Consider the following 22402-nt stretch of genomic DNA (forward strand, 5'->3'; position numbering starts at 1 on the left):
ACTTCATTGTCATAAGGAAATAACATGGCCATATACAGCAGAAGTTAGTTTATCACAAAGACTAGCACACTCACCATCTTACTAGCATATTAATGGAGTTGAGGGCTATCAATAGAAGATATGAAGTAAAACACTGACTCCTGCTCTGCAGCTGGTCCAGCTCAAGTCAGTGAGTAGGTGAGGTCAGGAAAACCCAAGTGATCTAAAATCCTTCATTCCCACCCTGTTTCAAGTTATGACGGTTTCCAGTAATCCCACCTGATAGGTCTTCAAACCCTGTGGCTAGTTCAGGAACACCCAGAGCTCTAAAACTGAGCCAATTAAAATAACTAGTTAAGAAAATAATGACAAAACAAAGAAGTACAGTTGAAAAAAAAAACTTGGAAGAAAATTTCCCTACTTCAAGAAACTCATTTCCACCGGGCAAGCTTATATTAATCTACTGCTTTTTCACTCACTACTGACTAAATTCTTTAATGACGACTGTCATGTACGAGCTTGTGGAACTGTGTAGCACACAGACAGTGAACGTGAAACATGAAAGTTTCATCTTTAGTCTGTCCACCTTTTGTGAAAAAAATGACACAAAATAACAATCATAGAATCATAGAATCAACCAGGTTGGAAGAGACCTCCAAGATCATCCAGTCCAACCTAGCACCCAGCCCTATCCAATCAACTAGACCATGGCACTAAGTGCCTCATCCAGTCTTTTCTTGAAGACCCCCAGGGACGGTGCCTCCACCACCTCCCTGGGCAGCCCATTCCAATGGGAAATCACTCTCCCATAGTCACCCACTTCAGATTTTCAAGATGGACCAAGAAAAACCTCATGAAGCTCTATTAGAAAATGACCTGCTTGCTTTCTTCCTGATAAGCAGAAGTAGGAAAGCTCAGCAGAATGAAGTCCAGCAACAGAAGATAGAACACCACATGCTTCAAAGATCCTAGCAAAAACTGACCTCTACTTGCAAATGTGGAGTACTAAAGGCAGCACAATTACAGAGAAAAGAATCTCATATCCTTGTGAATAGTTTTCTAGAATGTAATTAAACCAGAAAGTGTTGAATAAGCAAAGATTACCAAGTGTAAATGGAGCTACAATACCACCAATATATCTTAGCCTGATTTTCTACAAATCTCTATGGATACCAGCAGACTATGCTGGTGTCAAGAGGATTCAGTGGTTTTACTTAAAAAACAAGCAATGGCCCTTCTTTTTTTATATTAACAAATCAACAGGATAATTCTGGAATTCATTAGTGAAGAACACTAACCAATCCCACATAATAGCCTTACTTCCTCTGCAAAACACTTCAAAAAATATCTAAATGAATATGGAAATGCATCTTTCTGCAGCAAATTGTTCATTATTGAATCATTATCAACTCTTGTTAGACAAAATTTTTCTCTTTTGCAATGTACGAGATCATTAAAATGTTTGAGAGCTCCATCATGAAAGACAGTGGCACTTTATAATCCGCTATCTCTTCAGGCAAATATGCTTACGGCTGAACATAATACACAAAATAACAACATCCCCTCGACACACAATTCTTTCTTTTAACGATGCTCTTAAGTGTTGACAGCAATGGTGAAATATGTTGTTGCTCTTTTTTTTTTTTTTTTAAAATAGTTTTTAACTATTTCAGAGAAGTATCTCAGTCATGATGAAGTGCTGGGACAGAAAGTTTTCTTACATGTCCAGCATGGACACTCTATCACTCTTATCAGCCTACTGAGATAACTCCTATGAGTTTATTACATTTATGTTCTTAGTCTCTATCTCCCTTTAACCTCTGAAGAGCAAAGATTAATACAAAAATACTTTAACATACAGAAAGTAACAAAATGGATGTTTTCATTCTGTTTATGGGGCCATGTTCCTGGTTTGATACTAGCAAACTGTGATATTCTTTCTTGAGACATAAAGGATTTCCTCTTTTTCTTTTATAGACAAATGCACCCAACATAAATACAGATAGCAGTACTATAGAGAAAACTACTACTCTGGGTTTATGCAGCTTTTGTCATTCCTCTCTTCAAACTTGAAACATCAACTTAAGACATCCTGCAAAAATTCATGATGTGAAAGTATACCAATCTGCATCCTGTACTGTAATAAGTCAAATTAATGTATTTTTAGTTCTAAGCCAAAATTCAGAGCGTAACTCGTTGTTTTGAAGTGTAAATTTCTTAGAGCTATTTACTGAAAGGTTTCTATAATTCTTTGCTGCATATAGAAGGAAATTAAGTATACTGCTCCAGCAAAATAAACCCCACAAGAGTCATAAAGCATTACAAAACTATTTCAGTTCACAGCTGCTTTGGGTGAATGATGCATACACATCTTGCAATTCATTAATTCTCCCTACAAAACAATCTCAATGAGGCTTATTCTCAAATCTGTATTAATGATGTAATTCTATTATATGTAATGGATAACCTATCCATCTCTTCAGTAATATTGAAAAAGAAAAAGATACAGCTACACTAATTACTTTATATATTTAAAGGTGTATATTGTTCAGAAATTGGATGGCTCATGAGCAAATAGTTTGCTTTTACAGATTAAAAAAAAAGTACAAAATCTTGCTACATATTTGTATATAATGATGAGTATCAATTATAAAGCTTAGAGCCACTCCATATGTGCTATAGATCCAAATACTGGACAAGCAATAGAAGAACCTTGTCTCCTGTGTTTAAAAAAAGACATCCTATTTCAAACAGTATCAGGAAGCTCCGCTCTGCTTTCGAAGCAACTAAGGGAAACTGTACCTCAAGTTTACTGTTTTAGATGTAGGAATGGCTGGCCAACTGATATGCACTCTTTTTAAATAGAGACTACATATGGACATTGCAAAATCCTTTATTTTCAGCATTATATACGAAGACTTAACACTGTTTTGTCTGCCTCTATTTCAGAGAAAATTGAAGTAAACAACGACTAAGCAAAGTAGAAAGATTTCCAAAAGAAATTGCAGACCACCAGGATTTGGATTTAGGTAATCCACTTAGATTACCATGGCTATGTCTTAAAAGGACAATTCTGAGATCACAAAATAGGTCATGTCTACAAGACACGGAATTTATGTGAAACAATGTCAAGTGCAGATTCACAGTTCAGACATGAAGTAATTCCTAAATTCAAGATACAAAAGACTTGTTCCAAAAGCATGTATTGGGAAACAAGAAGTATTTTAAAATCAACGTTTTCATGCACTAAATTGGAATAGAGATGAGTTTCAAACAATGCCATCAATACATTAACATGTTTCAGGTAACATAAATATGCAGACAATGAAAAATCATTCAATACCTAATCCCACAACACAATACACATTTTGCTCACTTAATTCTCCAATTTTAAAAACCAGAAAACACTGGACACTCAGTCCTTGAAACAGTAACACCATTTGCCTAGCAAACTAGAAGGTCACATCTATTTCTTAGATGTGACAATGTTTCTAACACAAAAGTCAAAGAAATGAGAAAATTAAAAATGAGAAGGGGACTCTCCAAGTGCTTAACTGAAAAGTCTAAAGTAAATTGGGAGGTAGTTCTGAAATCAATAGCGTTAGAAAAGTTAATTATTTTTATTAAAATGTACAAGTTAAGAATTGCTACGGATGTCTTCTCAGCAGAAGTTAATCAAAGCTGAGCCTTAAACTAATTTAGAATTTACAAGCGAAATATAAGAATCACATCAAAATATATCAGCTTTCTAGATTAAATTAAGAACATCTAGGTGTTTCCCTTCTAATAAGACCTGGACAAAGGCCTTTGCAAGGAATTTGCCCAACATAAAAAGATTTCAATGGGAAGTCAGTGTAGCTGAGAGAAACAGAGCAACTTCCAGATGCTTGACACTTCAGGCCTTGACAGGGGAAAGAAAAATGTCTCTTTCTGACCAAAGAGGCTTTGAGGAGATGCTCGTAAAGAATTACCTACTTACCCATCAGATTTGAGTTCATGAAAGGTGTTGGGGACAATCCTTCATGGGGCCCTAATCGACTGTCATTCAAGTGATCACTGTAATGAGGACTGTCTGCAAAACCCTAGAGAAAAAAAGACCAGAGTATTAAACAGATTATTTGGCAGCCCAGCTAATTGAGTGCAATGACACTTTCCTAATTAAACGTGCAGAGTCACAACTGGTCATTAATCACAAAAGTTGGCTTTCAGGTTTATCTCATAGAAATTACTCCTTGCCCACATACTACTTTCTCCCCAGTCAAAAAGAAATCATGTAATTTCTTAACAAGATGTGTCTTCATGGACAATATTACCAAAAACTGAACAACACACAGATATTTTGATATTTGAATCCTCTTAGTGTTAAGTCATTAACCACCGAGAGAATAAAATTAGTCTGAAGAACTCCCAACTGTTTCTTGCACCCCCCCCCCCAGGTTTCTGTTTATATTAATAAAACAACATAGGAAAAAGGTTGGAAAGTCACTGACATTAGGAAAAAGTATTACTGAAAATGAGGGGGAGAAATTCCATTTCTCCTTGCAGTCTGCTTTTATTGTTACAGATTAACAGTCATTTTGACACTATCATATTACTAAACAGCATAGCTCACTGACAAAAGCTTTACTTCCAAATAATGATTAAACAAACAACTTTGTCACCAGATTTGCAAATAAGCACTCAAACAGAAATACTGTTTTGCACTTTTCTAGCGTGACACAGTGAGCTCAGCAGGCTTGGAGCGACCCTTAGGAAATACTGGCTTACCGAAAGCTTCTGCTGAAGGTGTAGACACAGAAACAAAGAAGCTCTAGGATGCACATATTATTTAATTAACTCAATTACTTAAAATTAGCTTTTGGAGATTTCAAGGTACCTTCAGCTTTCCTATATAAAGGCATGAATATGGTATTTGTATTTCTGATTGGTAAGATGTGCACTGAACTACTTATTCTGTACCAAAATACAACAGACTGGGCACTCAAAATTGTACCTCCTTTTGTAGCCAGAGCTTTGAAGAACATTTTGTAAACTTAATCTTACAAGTCACACTTACTTTGGTCTAATTAGAGGGTGGAGAGTGAAACTGTTTACAGCTACCAGAAATCATCCCAAGTGTCCTGGGACTATAAAATCATCAATCACTGAACATTTATCATTTTTCAAGACTGCAGGGTCACATTCAAGACAACATTAATGGGGCTGAAACAGGCCTCACTATCTTCACAGGCATGCTGTCAGTTCTATCAAAGAGCTAAATAACTGTCAAGTCTCTAGTGCTGCTTATGGATGTATGTCACAACTCTTGCTGCTATTCGACTTCAAAAGTAATCTTCTGGGAGCCCTAACTCCCAAATAAATATTTGGCTGACTTTATCAACTTCCGAATCAGTGATACAGATGTGATAGGCATTCAGAAACAATCTTAGTGACATTTACAACTTGGTTATGACCACAAGGATATCCTCTGGTAACCATGACCTAGCCACGTCTGTCACACAAGCAGCATGCAGCAGCAGCTGCTGAGAAAATGCAGTAGCTCCTAGCTAAGAACACCACATGTGGTTTATTTTTATGCTGATTTTTTTAAAATCTGCTGAATAAAGAAATAAAATTTTGCAAATATAAGATTAAAAAAGAGAAAATCTCTTAAGTAGGCAGCCCTCTGGCACTCTGCTTGTACTCGTTATTGTGTCATTTTAAAGCCTTGTTCCTGAGACACTACTGAAATTGCATCTTTATTTTTAAAAGACAGAAAGTAGCAAGGAAACTATTAGTGACAAACCGTACCTCAGACATTCAGAATGTGGTGCATTGACAAGCCCTAGAAACTGAAATCTTCAAGAGATTTATTTGCCAAGTAAATAGAACTACTGAAAATATAACAGGGTAAGACTCATTTCATACATGGTTACACATCCAGCAAGACAGTCCACCTTATGCATAGGATTTCTAATGCTCCTCCCCAACTTAAATATTGCATATTCCTCCCCAAAAACAGAGGAACTGGAGAACTGAGTAGATAGTTTACACAGAAAAGAATTTTCTTCCATTTACTATCCGAATTCTTCAAACTAATCCTCTAAATCATGTTTTACTCATATAGTGTTTCCAAAAATGCACCTGTATCCAATTACCACAGCACCAATGTTACATTCCTACATCCTACAGGAATCAACTACTTGAGCTGAGAAACGCTCAAAGAAGTCCTTTGCAATGCTACAGCCACAGACAACACAACATTTACTAGAAGGGAGGAAAATGTACTATGGTATATGCAAGCACTTGAAACAGATTTTTTTTTCTCCAATTCAATTCCTGATTACACTTGTCAGGCATCTCACTCTTTGTCACACATTACAGAATTTACATGTGTGGAAAGCATAACCTCTCTTGGCCTTTATGTGCAGTGGCTCTACGTAAAAAGATCTTAACTTGACCACCATCCTTGACACCAGTTATTCTGAGTTTTAGTAACAAGTTATGGATTATCAGCCCAAGCAGCACTCTTCCTTGGGATTAGAAACCACGGGCTGCTTACCATATACAATTCATCCACACTAAATGAATGCAAAAGAACCACAAACACATGCAGTTTTGATGTAACAAACTTCTTTCACACTTCTCAACAACAAATTAAGTAAAATCAAAACTGGTCTAAGGACAATATATGGTGTTCAACATATGGTGAAACCAGAAGGGGCATCAACAAAACCGACACACTGGACTTCCAAAGGGCAGACTTCAGCTTATTTAAGAAACTAACTTGGAAAGCTCCTTAGGAAACAGCCCTTAGAAACAAAGGGGTCCAGGAAGGTTAGACCTACTTCAAGAAAGAACTCTTGAAGGTGCAGGAGCAGGCTGTCCCATTGTGCTGGAAGATGAGCTGATGAGGGAGACAGCCAGACTGGATGTGCAAGGAGCTTCTGAAGGAATTAAGGGGAAAAAAAGAGGGTGCATCAACCTTGGAAAAAAGGGGAGGTAACACAGGAAGAGTTCAAGGATGTTGCTAGGTCTTGTAGGAAAAAAATTAGAAAGGCAAAAGGGGGATACAGTAACAGAAGACGAGGAAAAGGTAGAAGTACTTACCACCTTCTTTGCCTCGATCTTCAATAGTGGGACAGGTTGTCTCCAGGACAACTGGTCTCCTGAGCTGGCAGATGAAGTCAGGGACCAGTATAGTCCCTCTGTAATCCAAGAGGAAGCAGTAAGGGACTTGCTGAGCCACTTGGATCCTCACAAGTCTATGGGACCAGATGGGATCCATCCTAGGGTGCTGAGAGAGCTGGCAGATTAGCTGCCCAAGCCACTCTCCATCACTTATCAACAGTCCTGGCTCATTGGAGAGGTCCCCAAAGACTGGAAGCTGGCCAGTGTGATGCCCATCCATAAGAAGGGCCGGAAAGCAGAACCAGGAAATGACAGACCTGTGAGCCTGACCTCAGTGCCAGCCAAGGTCATGGAGCAGATCACCCTGAGTGCAATCACAGAGCACCTACACGATTGCCAGAGGATCAGATCCAGCCAGCACAGATTTAGAATGGGCAGGTCTTGCTTGACCAACTTGTTCTCTTTTTATGACAAGGTGATTTGCCTGGTGAATGTGGGGAAGGCTGTGGATGTAGTCTACTTAGACTTCAGCAAAGCCTTTGACACCATCTGCCACAACAAGCTCCTGGCAAAGCTGGCAGCTTGTGTCTTGGAATAGATTCACTCTGATACGGGTCAGGCCCAGAGAGTGGTGGTGAATGGTGCCACATCCAGTTGGCAGTCAGTCACTAGTGGTGTCCCCCAGGGATCAGTGCTGGGCCCAATTCTGTTCAGTATCTTTACTGATGATCTGGACCAGGAGACTGAGTCTGTCATCAGCAAGTTTGCAGGTGACACCAAGATAGGAGCAGGTGTTGATCTGTTGGAAGGTAGGAGAGCCCTGCAGAGGGACCTGGACAGGCTGGATGGGTGGGCAGAGGCCAATGGGATGAGATTTAACAAGGCCAAGTGCAAGGTTCTACACTTGGGCCACAACAACCCCAAATAGCCCTACAGGCTGGGGACAGAGTGGCTGGAAAGCAGCCAGGAAGAAAGGGGTCTGGGGGTAGTGGTAGACAGCAGCTGAACATGAGCCAGCAGTGTGCCCAGGTGGCCAAGAGAGCCAATGGCATCCTGGCCTGGATCAGGAACGGTGTGGCCAGTAGGACAAGAGAGGTTATTCTTTCCCTGTACTCAGCACTGCTCAGGCCACACCTTGAGTCCTGTGTCCGGTTCTGGGCCCCTGAATTCAAGAGAGATGCTGAGATACTGGTGCCATGGTCTAGCCTTGGGCACTGTGGTAAAGGGTTGGACCTGATGATCTGTGAGGTCTCTTCCAACCTTGGTGATACTGTGATACTGTGTCCAGAGAAGGGTGACAAAGCTGGTGAGAAGCCTAGAGCACAGTCCTATGAGGAGAGGCTGAAGGAGCTGGGGTTGTTTAGCCTGAAGAAGAGGAGGCTCAGGGCTGACCACATTGCTATCTACAACTATCTGAAAGGAGGTTGTAGCCAGGTGAGGGTAAGTCTCCTCTCCCAGGCAACCAGCAACAGAACAAGGGGACACAGTCTCAGGCTGTGCAGGAGAGGTATAGGCTGGATGTTAGGAGGAATTTCTTCACAGAGAGAATGACTGGCATTGGAATGGGCTGCCCAGGGAGGTGGTGGAGTCACCGTCCCTGGAGGTGTTCAAGGAAAGACTGGATGAGGCACTTGGTGCCATGGTCTAGTTGATTGGATAGGGCTGGGGGACAGGTTGGCCTGGATGATCCTGGATGTGTCTTCCAACCTGGTTGATTCTACAATTCTGTGAAATCACTGGCAAAAAGTCTGCACACTGCAGTTACTGGACGAATTTATTTCCTGTTCTCAGCACCCTATTCTGAAGGGTTTGCTCAGGGCCTTTTTCTGTTTACAGAAAGAAAACTAGTTTTGAATATGATTAGATGTCATAGCTGTAAACTCAAAGCCATACATAGCAACTACAGACAAAACTTTAGCCTTCCCAAAGTAAGACAAAGTTTTTCTTTCTCTTTTCTCTTATAGCCCAAACAAAGTCTAACTGGGACTAAATTATCCCTTAGAGCATTTTGTGTTGTTGACACTTTATTTTGCAAAAGGCCTCTCCATGGATTTCAGTCTTACTGCATGTTGGTGATCAAAAGGATGAAGTCAGATACTCCTACAAATAAAAACAAATATTGCCTGCTAATAACATCAGTCATGAAATGCTGCTGAAAGATTACTGCTAATTAGCACTGAAATTTAATTGAGTAGCCAAGGCACTCTCAACAGCGAATGCTCCAACATTTAACTCATTTTTCAGGTATTTCACTGGATGAGAGCGATGTCACCTAATAATTACAAGAAATTACATTTGTCAATGGAAAAAAAATTAAAAACCAGAAAAAGAAAAAATCTGCAGTTGCATTATTTTCATTCCAATTTCTTCTGGGTAAAACATGCCAAGTGTCCAAGCAATTTAGGTTTTATCTGTATCAGGAGGATTTTCCAGACACAAGTAAGCCAACACAGCAAAGCCAATTACATTTCTGAGACTATTAACAAAATCATAAATATATAGAGGACATTCGAAAATTACCTTAGAAAATTCTAGAAGGCCCAAAAGAATAAATGCTAGAACATGGAGAAAATGATCACCTTACATGGCATGCTCATCCTACCAAACATTAACCAAAGGCTTGACACAGTGATTCTATGCCCCCTTTTACAAAACAAAATGGTAATTAACCTCCTAAAACTCAATGTCTTTCGATTACCATTGACATCATGACATTTTGGGTTAAGTTAATAACAGAACTCTCCTAAGAACAAGCCAAAACCCCTTCTAAGTTCACTGTTCCCATCCCATTTCACTGTACTGGTTCCAGGCCTACTTTTGTGGAAGGCCAAAATTAGCCTAAACATGTCCTGTTTTCCCTCTCTTCTGCTGTTGGCAGAAGCATCCCAAGAAAGGAAAACAAAGATCTTGTGCCACCATGTCTCTTCCAAGTTGTATACGAGGTACTCACACATATTTATACACTTGCCTATGTTCTGCCCTAAAAGGGAAAAAGTAAGCCCTGACTTTACCTAACATGGAGAAGTTTGGCAAACTGCCATTCTGATTGGCTAATTCGTGGCCACAGAGCCAGAGGCTGAACTGACAAAAGGAGATGAGCATGCTTCTGCCTTATTGTGCGCTCTTCTGCCTCATTGCCCTGCCATGCTCTGCCTGTTCAATAATAATAAGCATAATAATACTTTGGGGTTGTCTACCTGGAAACTTCCTGTGCCTCAAGTTTACCAGGGATTGGCATGAAGTGCCTCACAATGTGGGGAGAAATCCCAGTGACAGTGTGCCCATCTGCACATCCAGAAGACATCCTGCCTGCACCTCGGCAAACCCCCGTGCCAAGTCTGGAGTCAAAGAGGAACCAGGATCAGGTCAGAGATGGTCTGTCTCTCTCCCAGCACGCTGTTAAGAGCCTGGGAAGCTCCAAAAATCTTAACAGTTAATAAGACACCAACAGAACTCCCTGGAAGTGTTTGGGCACTGTTTGGAAACAGTACTTAACTCTGGGAATCCAGAGATAATATTTTGTAAGAAATTCTGTATACTTTGTAACTGAATCCAAGTGTCTTCTGCCTTAAGCAGAAAGGAGCTTCTCGAGTCCCTCTAGTGGGCAAGTGATATAATTGACTGCAAGAACCTCTTTCCAGTTCTAGTAGTTTAATGTTTGTTGTATTATTGCTAGTTAGCTCTTAAGTGCTCTAGATCACCTCTGTTTTTCCCTCTGTGTAATACTTTTCGTGACCATGCAAAGAACCTGATTAAAAGTAAATACTGCCACAAGATTAAATACATTAATATAAAATTAATAAACTACATTAATTATTACAAATAAAGCTCTCTCATACCATCACACCTACTGAAAGCTTCATCCTCTCCCTTTTGCTCTCCCATAAAAAATGTAAAACTATTGTCTCTTAGTAACGATTTCCTGAAGTCACACCAGGATCTGTCCACACATTAGCAAAACTGTACTTCTGACCCTAACTCAGACTGTGAGGTTTTTTTGCTTTACTTTTAAATAGGCACATCCTATTTCCTCTTTAGGGTACTACTGAAAGAATTAAAGAGACACTGTAACAACATGGCACACAATTTCCCCATGGATTTACTGACTTCATGGAATAATTTCTTCCTGTACAGTAAACTGTTTCACATTATTTGTTCAAGTCCACTAAACTAGAAAAAACAAGACTCATTTTCTTTGCTGCTTCTGCCTCATTTCCAAGCCCTCTCCTACACATCTATGGAAATAGAACAAAAAAGCCATTCAGTTGTGGCTTAAAACCAAGTTGCCAAATCAATAAATGGGTATCTGCATTTCAGCAATTTATAATATAACTTAGTTTCCACCTTTAAACTTAAGACATTAAAATTCTAATACACTGAATGGTTGATTTCACAGTTTGACTTGGCTACAGACCAAAAGATCAAATTTAACAAATGCTGCTTCCAGTTCCTTGACTTCCATAGTTTGGCTGACCTTAACTAACAAATATTGTTTAAAATTCAGGAATACTGAGATTTCTTCCAAGCTAAATTTGGCTATGATCATATGAATGAGGCAACAGACATTTAAATGACTAATGTATAAATGAATGACAATGAGTCTGCTACTGAAATTTACTTTATTTTTTATTATCTACACCTCCAAACTAATCTAAGAATGTTAATGACAAATGAAGGGAAAAAAAACAAACAACATGGTAAGGAAGTGGAAAAAGAAGATGAGACATAGAAACAGTGACAGATCAACCCAGAGAGACTCACTACACTGTGGTGAGTCAGAGGATTACACAAGAGGCTCTGGGCAATAGCCATACCAAGGTGTCCTAGCTAATTCAGAAGATTATGGATTATGTGATCATGTACGTTTCCAGAAATAAACAAACATTTTATTTTGGAAAGAGTATTTTCAGTCAGTATTTTTCGGTGACGTCTAGAGAAAAGACTAGAGGCCCAAGCCTTGGCTGCACGTATTGAACACACAGATCAGGAAGAACGTTGCAAAAATGAAGGCCAGCTATAAAGTAAAACAATAAATAATAAAAACCTAGAAGTGTACTATTTCTTTTGGCTGTGAAGATGACGTGCACTATATTAATTTATCTTAACCAATCACCAAGAAACATCATGTAGTCACAAACCATGGTACAACTCCAGTTAAACCACTACTAGTCTTGTAGCAAACTACTAGTTGGGAACAATATTATTTCCATACGGTCACCAAAATGTATTCACCACAAAGCATTCACCTGAGAAGAACAGAGAAAGACACAAGACTGCAAAATTCACACACTCCCAAGCATATTTCTGACATAAAAAGTACTACAGGAGCATAGATCCACACGGTTAGATTTTTAGAACTCACATTGGAAATATAGGCCTTCCAATCAACTTGGAATAAAGTAAGCTTACTTTCAATTTAATTATAAATAGACTATTAGCTTGGATGTTCCACCTGCAACCTTATTTGACCACATATTTTAATTCTGTGGACCAGAGAGATGTCCACAGAAACTTCAGTCCAAGGAAATGAGGTATTACCTGATAATATCATCAGTGTGTGACTGAACATTATTAATCGACAATGTATAAAATTCCTAAGCAAAATTTAAAAGAATAAATCAATTTAAAAGACCAACCAACTGGCATTATGATCCAAAACTAAAATGAAAACCAGCTTCTTCAATAACCATTTTTTTTCTAATACAATCAATAATTGTATCAGAATTATGTTCCTTCCAGCAACCTGCTTTTCCTCTGGTGTAACTAACATCTTCTATAAGGACAACACACAGGTCTGTCACACATCAAACTGAAAATTACCTTAAATTTCTGAACAGGAAAAAAATGCTAAAGGTAGGAGGAGAGGATAAAGCAGACTGATGATGAGGGAAGGCTCCTCCCCATAGGCTCCACTTGTGCCATATCCCTGCCGTCTGCAAACAGGCAGTAAGTCTATCAACTGCATCTTGATTTATTGTGGAAGAAACTCGCATGATACTTATTAAGCAGGGGAATTAATGCAATTAGCTGATAGACATCACTGAACAGCACTAGAAACAAGGAGCTGTAGAGTTTCTAGTTCTAATTCTGATTCCCCTTCAATCTCACCAAGTTTTAAACAGTATCCTAAAGACTGAAATGCAGCATTATACATTACTGGGTCACATGCTACACAGAAGGGAAAAAAAGAAAGAAAACAACCTCCTCACTTCTCCAATAGTGCTTACATGACTGAAAACAGATTTTTCTAGCCCCTATCCAGGCCATTAAGCAGAAAATAGAACACAAGTATAGCCGACATACAAACAATAAATACTTAGACAACACAAAGAAGATGACACTAAGCCAGTCAAACCTTAAATATAAGAACTTGCTCTGAAGACTGCTGCCCATAAATCAAATTATAAAGTAATCTGCATTTGCCAAGTGTCCTGTGCACTGAATACAGAATAGTTAACTTTGATTTCACACTGAATCACCTACATACTAGAAGAATATATTGGGAAAAGCAAATAATGAGCAGAAGAACCATCAGACAGCCTCTCCCCTGCGCTTAAAAAAAGAGGCCAAAAAGGATACAGGTACAACAGACTCGATAGCACTGTATTTCTGTGTCACTCTTGCCTTATATTGCTATTTAACAGCTTCCTTCATGTTATGTCATCTGAATGAAGATGTATAAATACTATTTCAAAACCTGCTATCTCATTACTATTATGGACTTCTTTGCAAACTAAAACTACTACTGCTGGTGGGGTAAAAACTGTCTGAGCATATAGTATTTTGTTCTCCAACTCATGTCTGAGTTTTACATAAAATAGAGGGCATCACCTGTTGACAACTTGCTGACTGACACTACAAAACCACCTAAATCTAGCAGTGGTATCTTGATTAGTTCAGCTCTGGCTTCAAATAGATGTATAGCAGAATTACATAAATGAGGAGGAAGATAAGCTGCATACTCAGTACTGAAGCTAGGTTCTGTGTAAAATCAGGTCAAAATGTATACTCGCAGCTTTTAGTGCAGTATACACACTGAAAGATAGCAAAGATATCCACAGTTCAGATTTTGGAAGAAAAATACCTCAGCTAATTTATGCTGAATTTTTAACATTTAAAATTTTATGTGCATCTCTACGACAACTACACACCAAGGATATCTCTTACAAAAAATACTTTTAGAATTGTTTGCTTTGGAGACAGCAATCTGACTAGATGAAAAACTGGCTTGCTGCTTTTACTGCAAAGACATGTTACTACAAAACCGAACCGGTAAAACCTCACATAGCATTCATTATTCTTCATGAAATAATAGCAACCACTGGCCACACTGTAGCAAAAACTATGGTAGAAAAGTGTTTTAATTAAAGATAATATCTATTAAAAAAAAAAAAAAGATTCGTTCCTAGACTGAGTATAAAAATATAACTCAAATAAAGTGGGAAAGCTAAAAAGTCTGGACACATTTCACAATAGGAAGACAAAAGGGGAATATATTGTTGTGCAGCAAACATGCAACTTGGTTCAAGTGCCTCAGAATTTTCTTCAAAGAGCTCAACAGAGCAAGGCTTAAAAAAAAGCTGCTTCACAGCCTTCTGCACTATACGCCAAGAGCCAACTACCCTTCTAATGCAAGAGATTATCAACATACAAAAATATCTCTAGCTCTGTATCACCCAAATAAAGGAAGGACTGGCATACATTAATCAGAAGATATTCACGGAAAAGCCACCACTGCTGCATATGAAATAAAGGCAACACTGGGGAGATGGAAGAACAACATGCACCACAATAGGCAGAAAAGTTTTGACACAGTACTGTTATATGGACTTCAGCATAATCAAGAGTAAGGCAGACTATCGTCATTTTGTAGAATTTCACCAACTTGGTAATTACCATTCCTGAATTATTCCCCTAATAAAGAAAGCTTTCCTAGTGTTTTATTCTGCCCCTCCCCATAATATCAAATATATTTTCAAATGATTATTTTTTTCCAACAAAATCTGTTTTGCACACAATGTCTCACTGTGTACCCTACCACAAGTTTAAGATCATCACAGTCAATTCTAACACAAACACCCACTGGTCTTTCAGTGTTAAAACACTACTTCCCAGGTCTAGCTGATCCCGCTCTAGGAGGTGAGTTGGACTAGATATCTTCAGAGATCCCTTTCAACCCCTACCATTCTGTGATTCTGCAGAACACCCTAATGCTCTTACCTGTTGTTTTTTTTCAAGCCTGCAGTGACCCTCAGCCTTTAATATTACATTTAAACACTTCCAGAATAAGACTATTTCAGTTTTTTTTAAAAGTATCAGAGACACTTAAGTAAATTAAACTGCTATGGAATACAAGAGGATATTCTGTGAGTTAATTATTGATCAAAAGACTAAAGTAATCAAACACTCTGCCCCAAATACAGTAATATACACTGTGTCCACAGTGAATTTACCACTGTTTTTCCCCCACTTCACAAAAGAAATACACTTGGGCCAACATTCTTCAACAACTCTATGAAGATATCAAAAAGAGTGAATTAATAAAGACATATTAAGTTTTGCTGATAAAAAAAAATGACCCCAAAAAAACCCTAACTTTGTTATAAAAACACCTCTGTTGTAAAAAAAAATAAATAAAAGAAGCATGTTAAAAAATAACTCAACATTCCAACAATACTAGATCTACTGTACAGAGTAAGAAAAAAGTCTTACTAATTTTTCTACTTATGAGATAATACTGCTTCAGAGCCCAGTGAGAGTCAAAAAAGTGCAAAACTTAGTAATGAGTAAGAAAGGAACAGGTAACCAAGGTATGTCATTCAGAAATTGCTGGTTTCCTCTCATAATGACTAGTGCGTGCAGCAATAAACACCCTAACTCTTAAGTTATACAGAAGCAGAAAGATTCAGAGAATGGTGCCAAGAACTAAGCATAGGTTTGATGTTATTACACAAGTAGGCACCAATCCATTATGACTCTTCTGTTTGGTTCACAACAGAGAGACAAGTGAATATAAATGAAGTTTATGAAAAAAAAAAGTTAAAATTAAGTACATCAGTAACAGTCATTATTATTCAGAACACAGTAGAAAACTGTTAGAAGACAAAATCTTCAATATTTTTGCCACCCCAACACTTAAAATTGTTAAAACTGTAATCAAAGTAGGAAAAACTCACAGCTGGCAGAGAACAAGTCCACGAACAGCTGTAAGACCAAGCTCTGTGCAGAAAATCTCCTATGTGTCAAGCTTTGCCAGGAGACCACAACACTACAGGCTGTCAAAATATTTGCCCTATACTTGTACTCCTTCCTTAAGCATCACTGCTGGACTTGACCAGACCATTAATATTGACCTGAACAGACCTGCAGCATGAGCTGGGACTGACTGCTGTTAGACTGCCTTTACCATCTTATATAATGAGCCTCTAACAGGTATGTATTTAAATATCACTGAATCCCAATTCTCTTTAACTGAAAACTGCTTATCTTTATGAGGCTTCAGAAATACCAGCCAATAGTAAGCCAACAATTAAAATTCTTATATAATTTGGTCATTGTATTGTGACCATTAAAGGAAAACTTCATTACTAGGCTACAAGTAAATTTAATAAATACATAAATAAAAATCACACACCTCTTGAGGTTTCAACTTCTCTATGTCTGTGGCAAGGTCTGCACTTTTTCCATGAAGACTGCCATTTTCCTGTAAACAGAACATTAGTAAGAACAGTGAGGGCAAAAGGAACATTCTTTATTGAAATCATGGGAAAAAACACCAGATATTTCAGTTGAAATTGAACATGTATGACAAATACAACTTACACTCGATGTTAATCATCACAAGGAACAACCTAGGCCATGTAAATAGCTAAGTGTATCATTTGCCCTGCCTCCTGAGAAACTCCAATCTATACTGTTAATAAGAGAGACCCACAGGCTCACTGTCACTCTTCGTTAGAGTCAGACTGGGCAGCATATGAAATAAAAGCAGAACTTTATTATAAATTCTGAACCACTTGTGTAATGCACCTCATTGGTTAGTAGAAAACTGAAGAGACCACACATCTTACCCAAAATTTATGCATAGAAACTTGATTTAAATGAGTAAATGAATTCAGGTGCCTTTTCGGCCATTTTGACATAGAAGAGAGCTTCCTTTGTTCTACTTTCTTGTAGAAGAACACAGCCATGGGACAATGAACTTGTGACTCTTAACCATTACCAATTCTGTATACAGCCAGTGTATTTTTCTAGTGTTTATTACTACTTTTTTTTCCAGAAATCACAGCAACAGAGTTATCCTGTAAAAGAAACTCAATTTTCTTTAAACAGGAGAATGCTGTCACTTAAGTGACATCCCAGATGATTATTATTTATTACTTCATTAGGGCCTCTACATAAAATCGTTTGCTTCCCCTAGCACTATCAGAATTTTTAAGTGCATTGAAGACCTGAGCAAAACTCTGCGTTCATCAGCAAACCTTCTGAATTTGTGAAAATATTCAGCTTATAATAAACTTTACTAGATTTTAGGATTATGTGGGACGTGGTTCTCCCCACTAGACTTCTGCTCACAGCACACCAATACTACCAAAAAAAAAATTCAAAAAGATTAGGCAAAACATACAAAACATTAGTTTATCTCTTTCCTCTCTCTCATAACAGATTCTTTCATTTTCACTTTATAAATTGAGAAAATTTGTATGTCAGTATTTGGTCTTCTCCTCTTTTAAACTTTATACTGATGCACACAAAGCCACATTATAGAATCATTAAATTCAGCCATGAATATAAATAGGGAAATAAATCCCAAAGTCAGAATTTTCTAAGTCTTTAACTGTGCAGAAAAAAAATCATCCAGCATTAAATGGCAATTCTCTGAAATTAGACATAATTCATAAGATATTTAGCTTGATGAAGACCTATTACAACAGTATGATTTGTTTTAAACAAAAATTAACAGATTTTCTTTTAAAAAAACATGACAAGAAAACCACCACAAGCTGTAAATAATTGGTGCTTCAGAACAAACGTTCAGTACCATCTCTAATTACTAGTACACAGGAGAAAAACCTCCTGCACTTAGCCTGCAACAGAAGAAATACTTCAGTAACATTCTGGGGATTGATTCAATCAACTCTTACCAATACATTCCATTTGGCTATGGTCCAACTAACATTAACTGAAATTGGCCTAGCATAAATTACAATTCTGCAGGAACTGCTTGTTGCAAAGATTTTTTTTCTTTGCCTTTTTTTGTTTTGCTTCTATTTTTTAATACGAACAATTTTACGTCCAAGTTACCATTGCTTATGTGACAGGGACACCTGACATTTGTGAGTTGAACACCATTCTTTTTCTTGAAACCTTCCACAGGGACCAAGACAAACCCACATTTGCATTTGCTTTTCTTAACCACAAACCCAAACAGCACTGACTTCTTCCCATGATTCTAACTTCTTTCACATCTCTGTTAACACAGTATCATCTACCTTAATTATCAACTTAATGGTATCATCTGCAGAGAACTTGATGGAAAAACACAAACACCCCCAAAACACAACAAGAAAGAGGAAAAACAAAAATCAAACAAACTAAGAAAGAAAAAGAAGTTAATACATAAAGTGGCCATGAACCCAAGGCATCCTGACTTTGTATTACTGAACACTAGCTTACTGATTCTCTAACAAAAAAACATACAATTAATAAAGCCACACAGTCACTGAGTCACAAGCTCAGCTTCCTAACTTAAAACCAATTGAAATTGATCATCAACACACCAAACACTTACAAAAAGAACACGAGTTTAAACTGTGTAATAAGAGCCCATTTAAAATGTAAAAAAAAACTTTCAAATGCTGGGCTTCATATCTCAAACTATGGAGGATTTTTAAAAAGAAAGTCTCTCTATGTTGCACTGAAGTTCTTCTGCAACCTAAAAAGTTGTTCTGTCTTTTCATTATAATTTATTAACAAAGGATCAATGGAAAAAAAATACGACTTGAGAAAAAAAAAAAAAAAATCTTTCTAACATGAAGTCAGACTAATAATATCAAGAGAATTGGACAAGATTTTGCATCCTACTCATTTCAATCCACAGCAACAAAAAGCATGCAAAAGTACATAGGCCACTATTACAGTTCTGCCTCAAGGGTACTGAAATCAGAACAGATTAAACTAGGCCCATAAGTCATGCTGTGTATTTCTAGTAATTAATTCACTAGGTACTTAGCTCAATGCCTTTTTAGGGAGTAGATATTCACAAAAAAGAAAATTGAATAGTAAATCTCATACCCTTTTATCTAAGGAGAAAGCTTGCTTTTGACCACTGAGTTGACATTATTTTGTTTCAGGATTATTTTAGGATGTTAGATACTATCAAAAACCTTTAGCTCAATAACCAGGATGGATTAAGCTGGAATGGAATAGCAGGAAGGTATTTAAAAAGAGAAGACTGTCTCCAGCACCATGATACAGCACATACTACAAGCTGGACAACACTCACAGAGGCAAGCATACCCTACAGTTTGCCAATAATTTTGCTTCCAAGTAAGTAGCATGAATTAATTAAAATTATTTTTTTTTAACTATAAGTTAAGGAAAACACATGCTCATCAATCACGTCTACAGTTACAGTTGGTTTACTTTCATAAATTCTTAACCTATATAATTTTGAGCCTTAAAAATATGAACCTCTATTGCAGCATATCGAAGTCATCAAAGCCTCTAAAAGATACTAATCTCTGTATTTAAAAAGATCTTGCCCTTCAAAAACATAGCCAAATTATCTGCTGATTTTCACTGTACATTCCCATCAACTCCCACTACAGATCATTACATGGGAACCTTACCCTTGAAGATTCATATGAAGGACTTGGCTGACCGCTTGTTCCCCAGGATGTGGCACCTGTTCGTTCATCCATACCTAGCAATAAAAAGAAAGATATCAACCTAAGACAACATAGCAAAAGCGTAATGTTCCCTGACGCAGCCTGAAAGCAAACTCATCCACTTCCATATACTTAAAGTAAATTCATCTGCTTTCGTAGCAGTATTTCTAAAAACTTAAGATGAACAGTTTCCTTGTTAACGAAGCTGGCTACAAAACAACCTACTCATTTGGACACCTGCAGCTGTAGAAAACAGAAGCATAAAAAGTCAAGAAGATTTGCCAATCTGCAGTGTCTGTCCTACCCAGTCCATAAGAAATTAGCATGAGTAAGAAAACAAGCACAAGGATGTTAGCCTGGATTTTTGCACAGCCTGATTTATCCTGCATCTTAAGCACTGAATGTTGCAGCACATACTGTGAAACATACACTTGTTATCTACTCTTTGCTCTCATGTCTTCCTTGAGTATTGTAAAATGTGTGAAATTATTTGCCCTACTCAGGCTATTTTAGCATAAGGGGAGGAAAAAAAAAAAAATCAAGATAGACTGGTTGTATTTCAACGGCTTAAAAAACCCCAGAGACTTATAGTGTCTGCCCTATTAAAATAGGAATCTTTTTAAACTCTATAACGGTTCTTTCAGAATCAGTTCCTTTTATGCAAATCCAAGTTACAGCTCAAAAAGGGGAAGGAAAAGACATGGAGATCTTTAAACTCAAGTTATATCTCCTATCTATTACCTAGCTAGAAATTACAAATACTGTTGCAAATACTTGCTTCAATTACTTTCTATGTGAATTTAATTGGGCAATCCATCTTTAACCTTCATTCCAAACCAACGAATTGTAAAAGTATCTGAAGTCCAATAGCAAATTCATTCATATAAGATAAGGCTACTATTCCAGCGATTCGATACAGATACTCAAGAGCCTTTTCTTCCCCCCAACAGATAGAACACTTCCGTCTTAAATTGCAGATTTCCATGCACTTTGGCCTACAAAACATAACCCATTAGTTTCTTGTCACTCAAATTTTTCATTTTTATTACAGAACATAAAACTTATGTGATGTAAGAATAAACTATAAGCTTTAATATGTCATAATTTATAAATAAGAACTAAGTGTGACTATGTATAAATGAGCTGAGTGCACATTACTCCACACAATCATCCCTAAACCTTAACTTTATACTGGAACTATAAAATTTTCATGCATATCTCTCAGACTGGGCGCAGCTCAAGGAAATACTGTAAATAACTATTTATGGAATGGCAGTCTAATAATGATTTCCTTAAGAAATCTGATTTGTGAAGGTAGGAAATGCTGTTTTGATCAACTCTGCAGAAAGTACGTTAAACTGAAAGCACAGTACAATCACCCAGATAAAAACTAGACACCTTTTGTGTACTGCAAGAATCATCTTCAAGGCTGGAGAACGTTCTTTGAAAATGCAAAACCACCACTATATTGAATCAGCCATTTGGGGAAGTTTGCTTCATTTTGCAGCTGACAGTATTGTTGTTGTTTCATTGTAAGTGATCCAGGAGCTGAGTAAAAAGTCGTGGCTGGCACTGACAAAGGCAAAAGTAATCTTTGGCACAAATGACTCTTTTCTGCCAGAAACAACAGTGCTAGTAATCCTCTCATTCTTGTAACAAGTATTCCATTGCTTTAGTGTCAAAATAGGAGGGGAGGGATGTGACGAGAAAAATACCTTTCTGTAAGTTTTCTGCAAGATGATGTCTCTAGGAAAGCCTAAGAAATAATACCTTACAAGAACCCATTTATGAAATATGTCAGTAAATAATGGTTATCCATAAGGTGTTTAGATCCATGAGCCCTAAACAGTAAAACACATTCATTCAACAATTTGAGTCAGCGGGGCAGACAGATTTATGTTAAGATTCTGATATATCAGCACATGTATAACTAAAACTTTTTTTCTATTTTAATTCTATCATTTGAATTATGCAAACAAGTTGTTTGAAGAAACAACTCCACAACAAAAATGTAATAGCATAGCATAGGGAGGAAAATTAATTTCTAAATAGTTCCCAGAATTGTTTTCTTCTAAAATAGCTAGAGTGGCTATAGCTATGAGTAGTCAGGAGCATCAACACATTTCCTCTTTTTCTGTCACATTTTTCCTCCTTTTCACGTAGCAATTTTTCTTTCTTTCAAGTCCAAAATGGGTTTGCAACTAGGCTTACCCTTTAATCAGTTTGCACAAGCCACATGCATCCACATGTTAGAAGCTCCATGAAGGCTACATGGAAGATTTTCACACACTGCATACAGTACACTGGCAAGATAACTTAAGCCACTTGACATCTGGATTTGACTTAGAACGCCACCTCTGCTGCCCTCAGCCCCCATCCAAACAGCACACTCCAAACAAGCCAAGAACTGGTCAGCCAACAAT

General features: G+C 37.6%; 1 protein-coding gene across 10 annotated transcripts in view; it reads right to left on the bottom strand.

Annotated features, from left to right (window-relative positions):
* The window catches only part of TCF12 (transcription factor 12), a 204110-nt gene that overhangs the window by 102876 nt on the left and 78832 nt on the right, over window positions 1-22402 (bottom strand). For all 10 annotated transcript variants that reach the window (XM_064157538.1, XM_064157543.1, XM_064157540.1 and 7 more), the window contains exons 4-6: window positions 19941-20014; window positions 16724-16792; window positions 3959-4061 (exon numbers count right to left, since the gene is read on the bottom strand). In XM_064157538.1, coding sequence (XP_064013608.1) covers window positions 3959-4061; window positions 16724-16792; window positions 19941-20014 — 246 coding nt within the window. The remainder of the gene's footprint in view (window positions 1-3958; window positions 4062-16723; window positions 16793-19940; window positions 20015-22402) is intronic.

The sequence above is a fragment of the Pogoniulus pusillus genome, chromosome 17 (genome assembly GCF_015220805.1).
Source record: "Pogoniulus pusillus isolate bPogPus1 chromosome 17, bPogPus1.pri, whole genome shotgun sequence".
Taxonomy (NCBI): Eukaryota; Metazoa; Chordata; class Aves; order Piciformes; family Lybiidae; genus Pogoniulus; species Pogoniulus pusillus.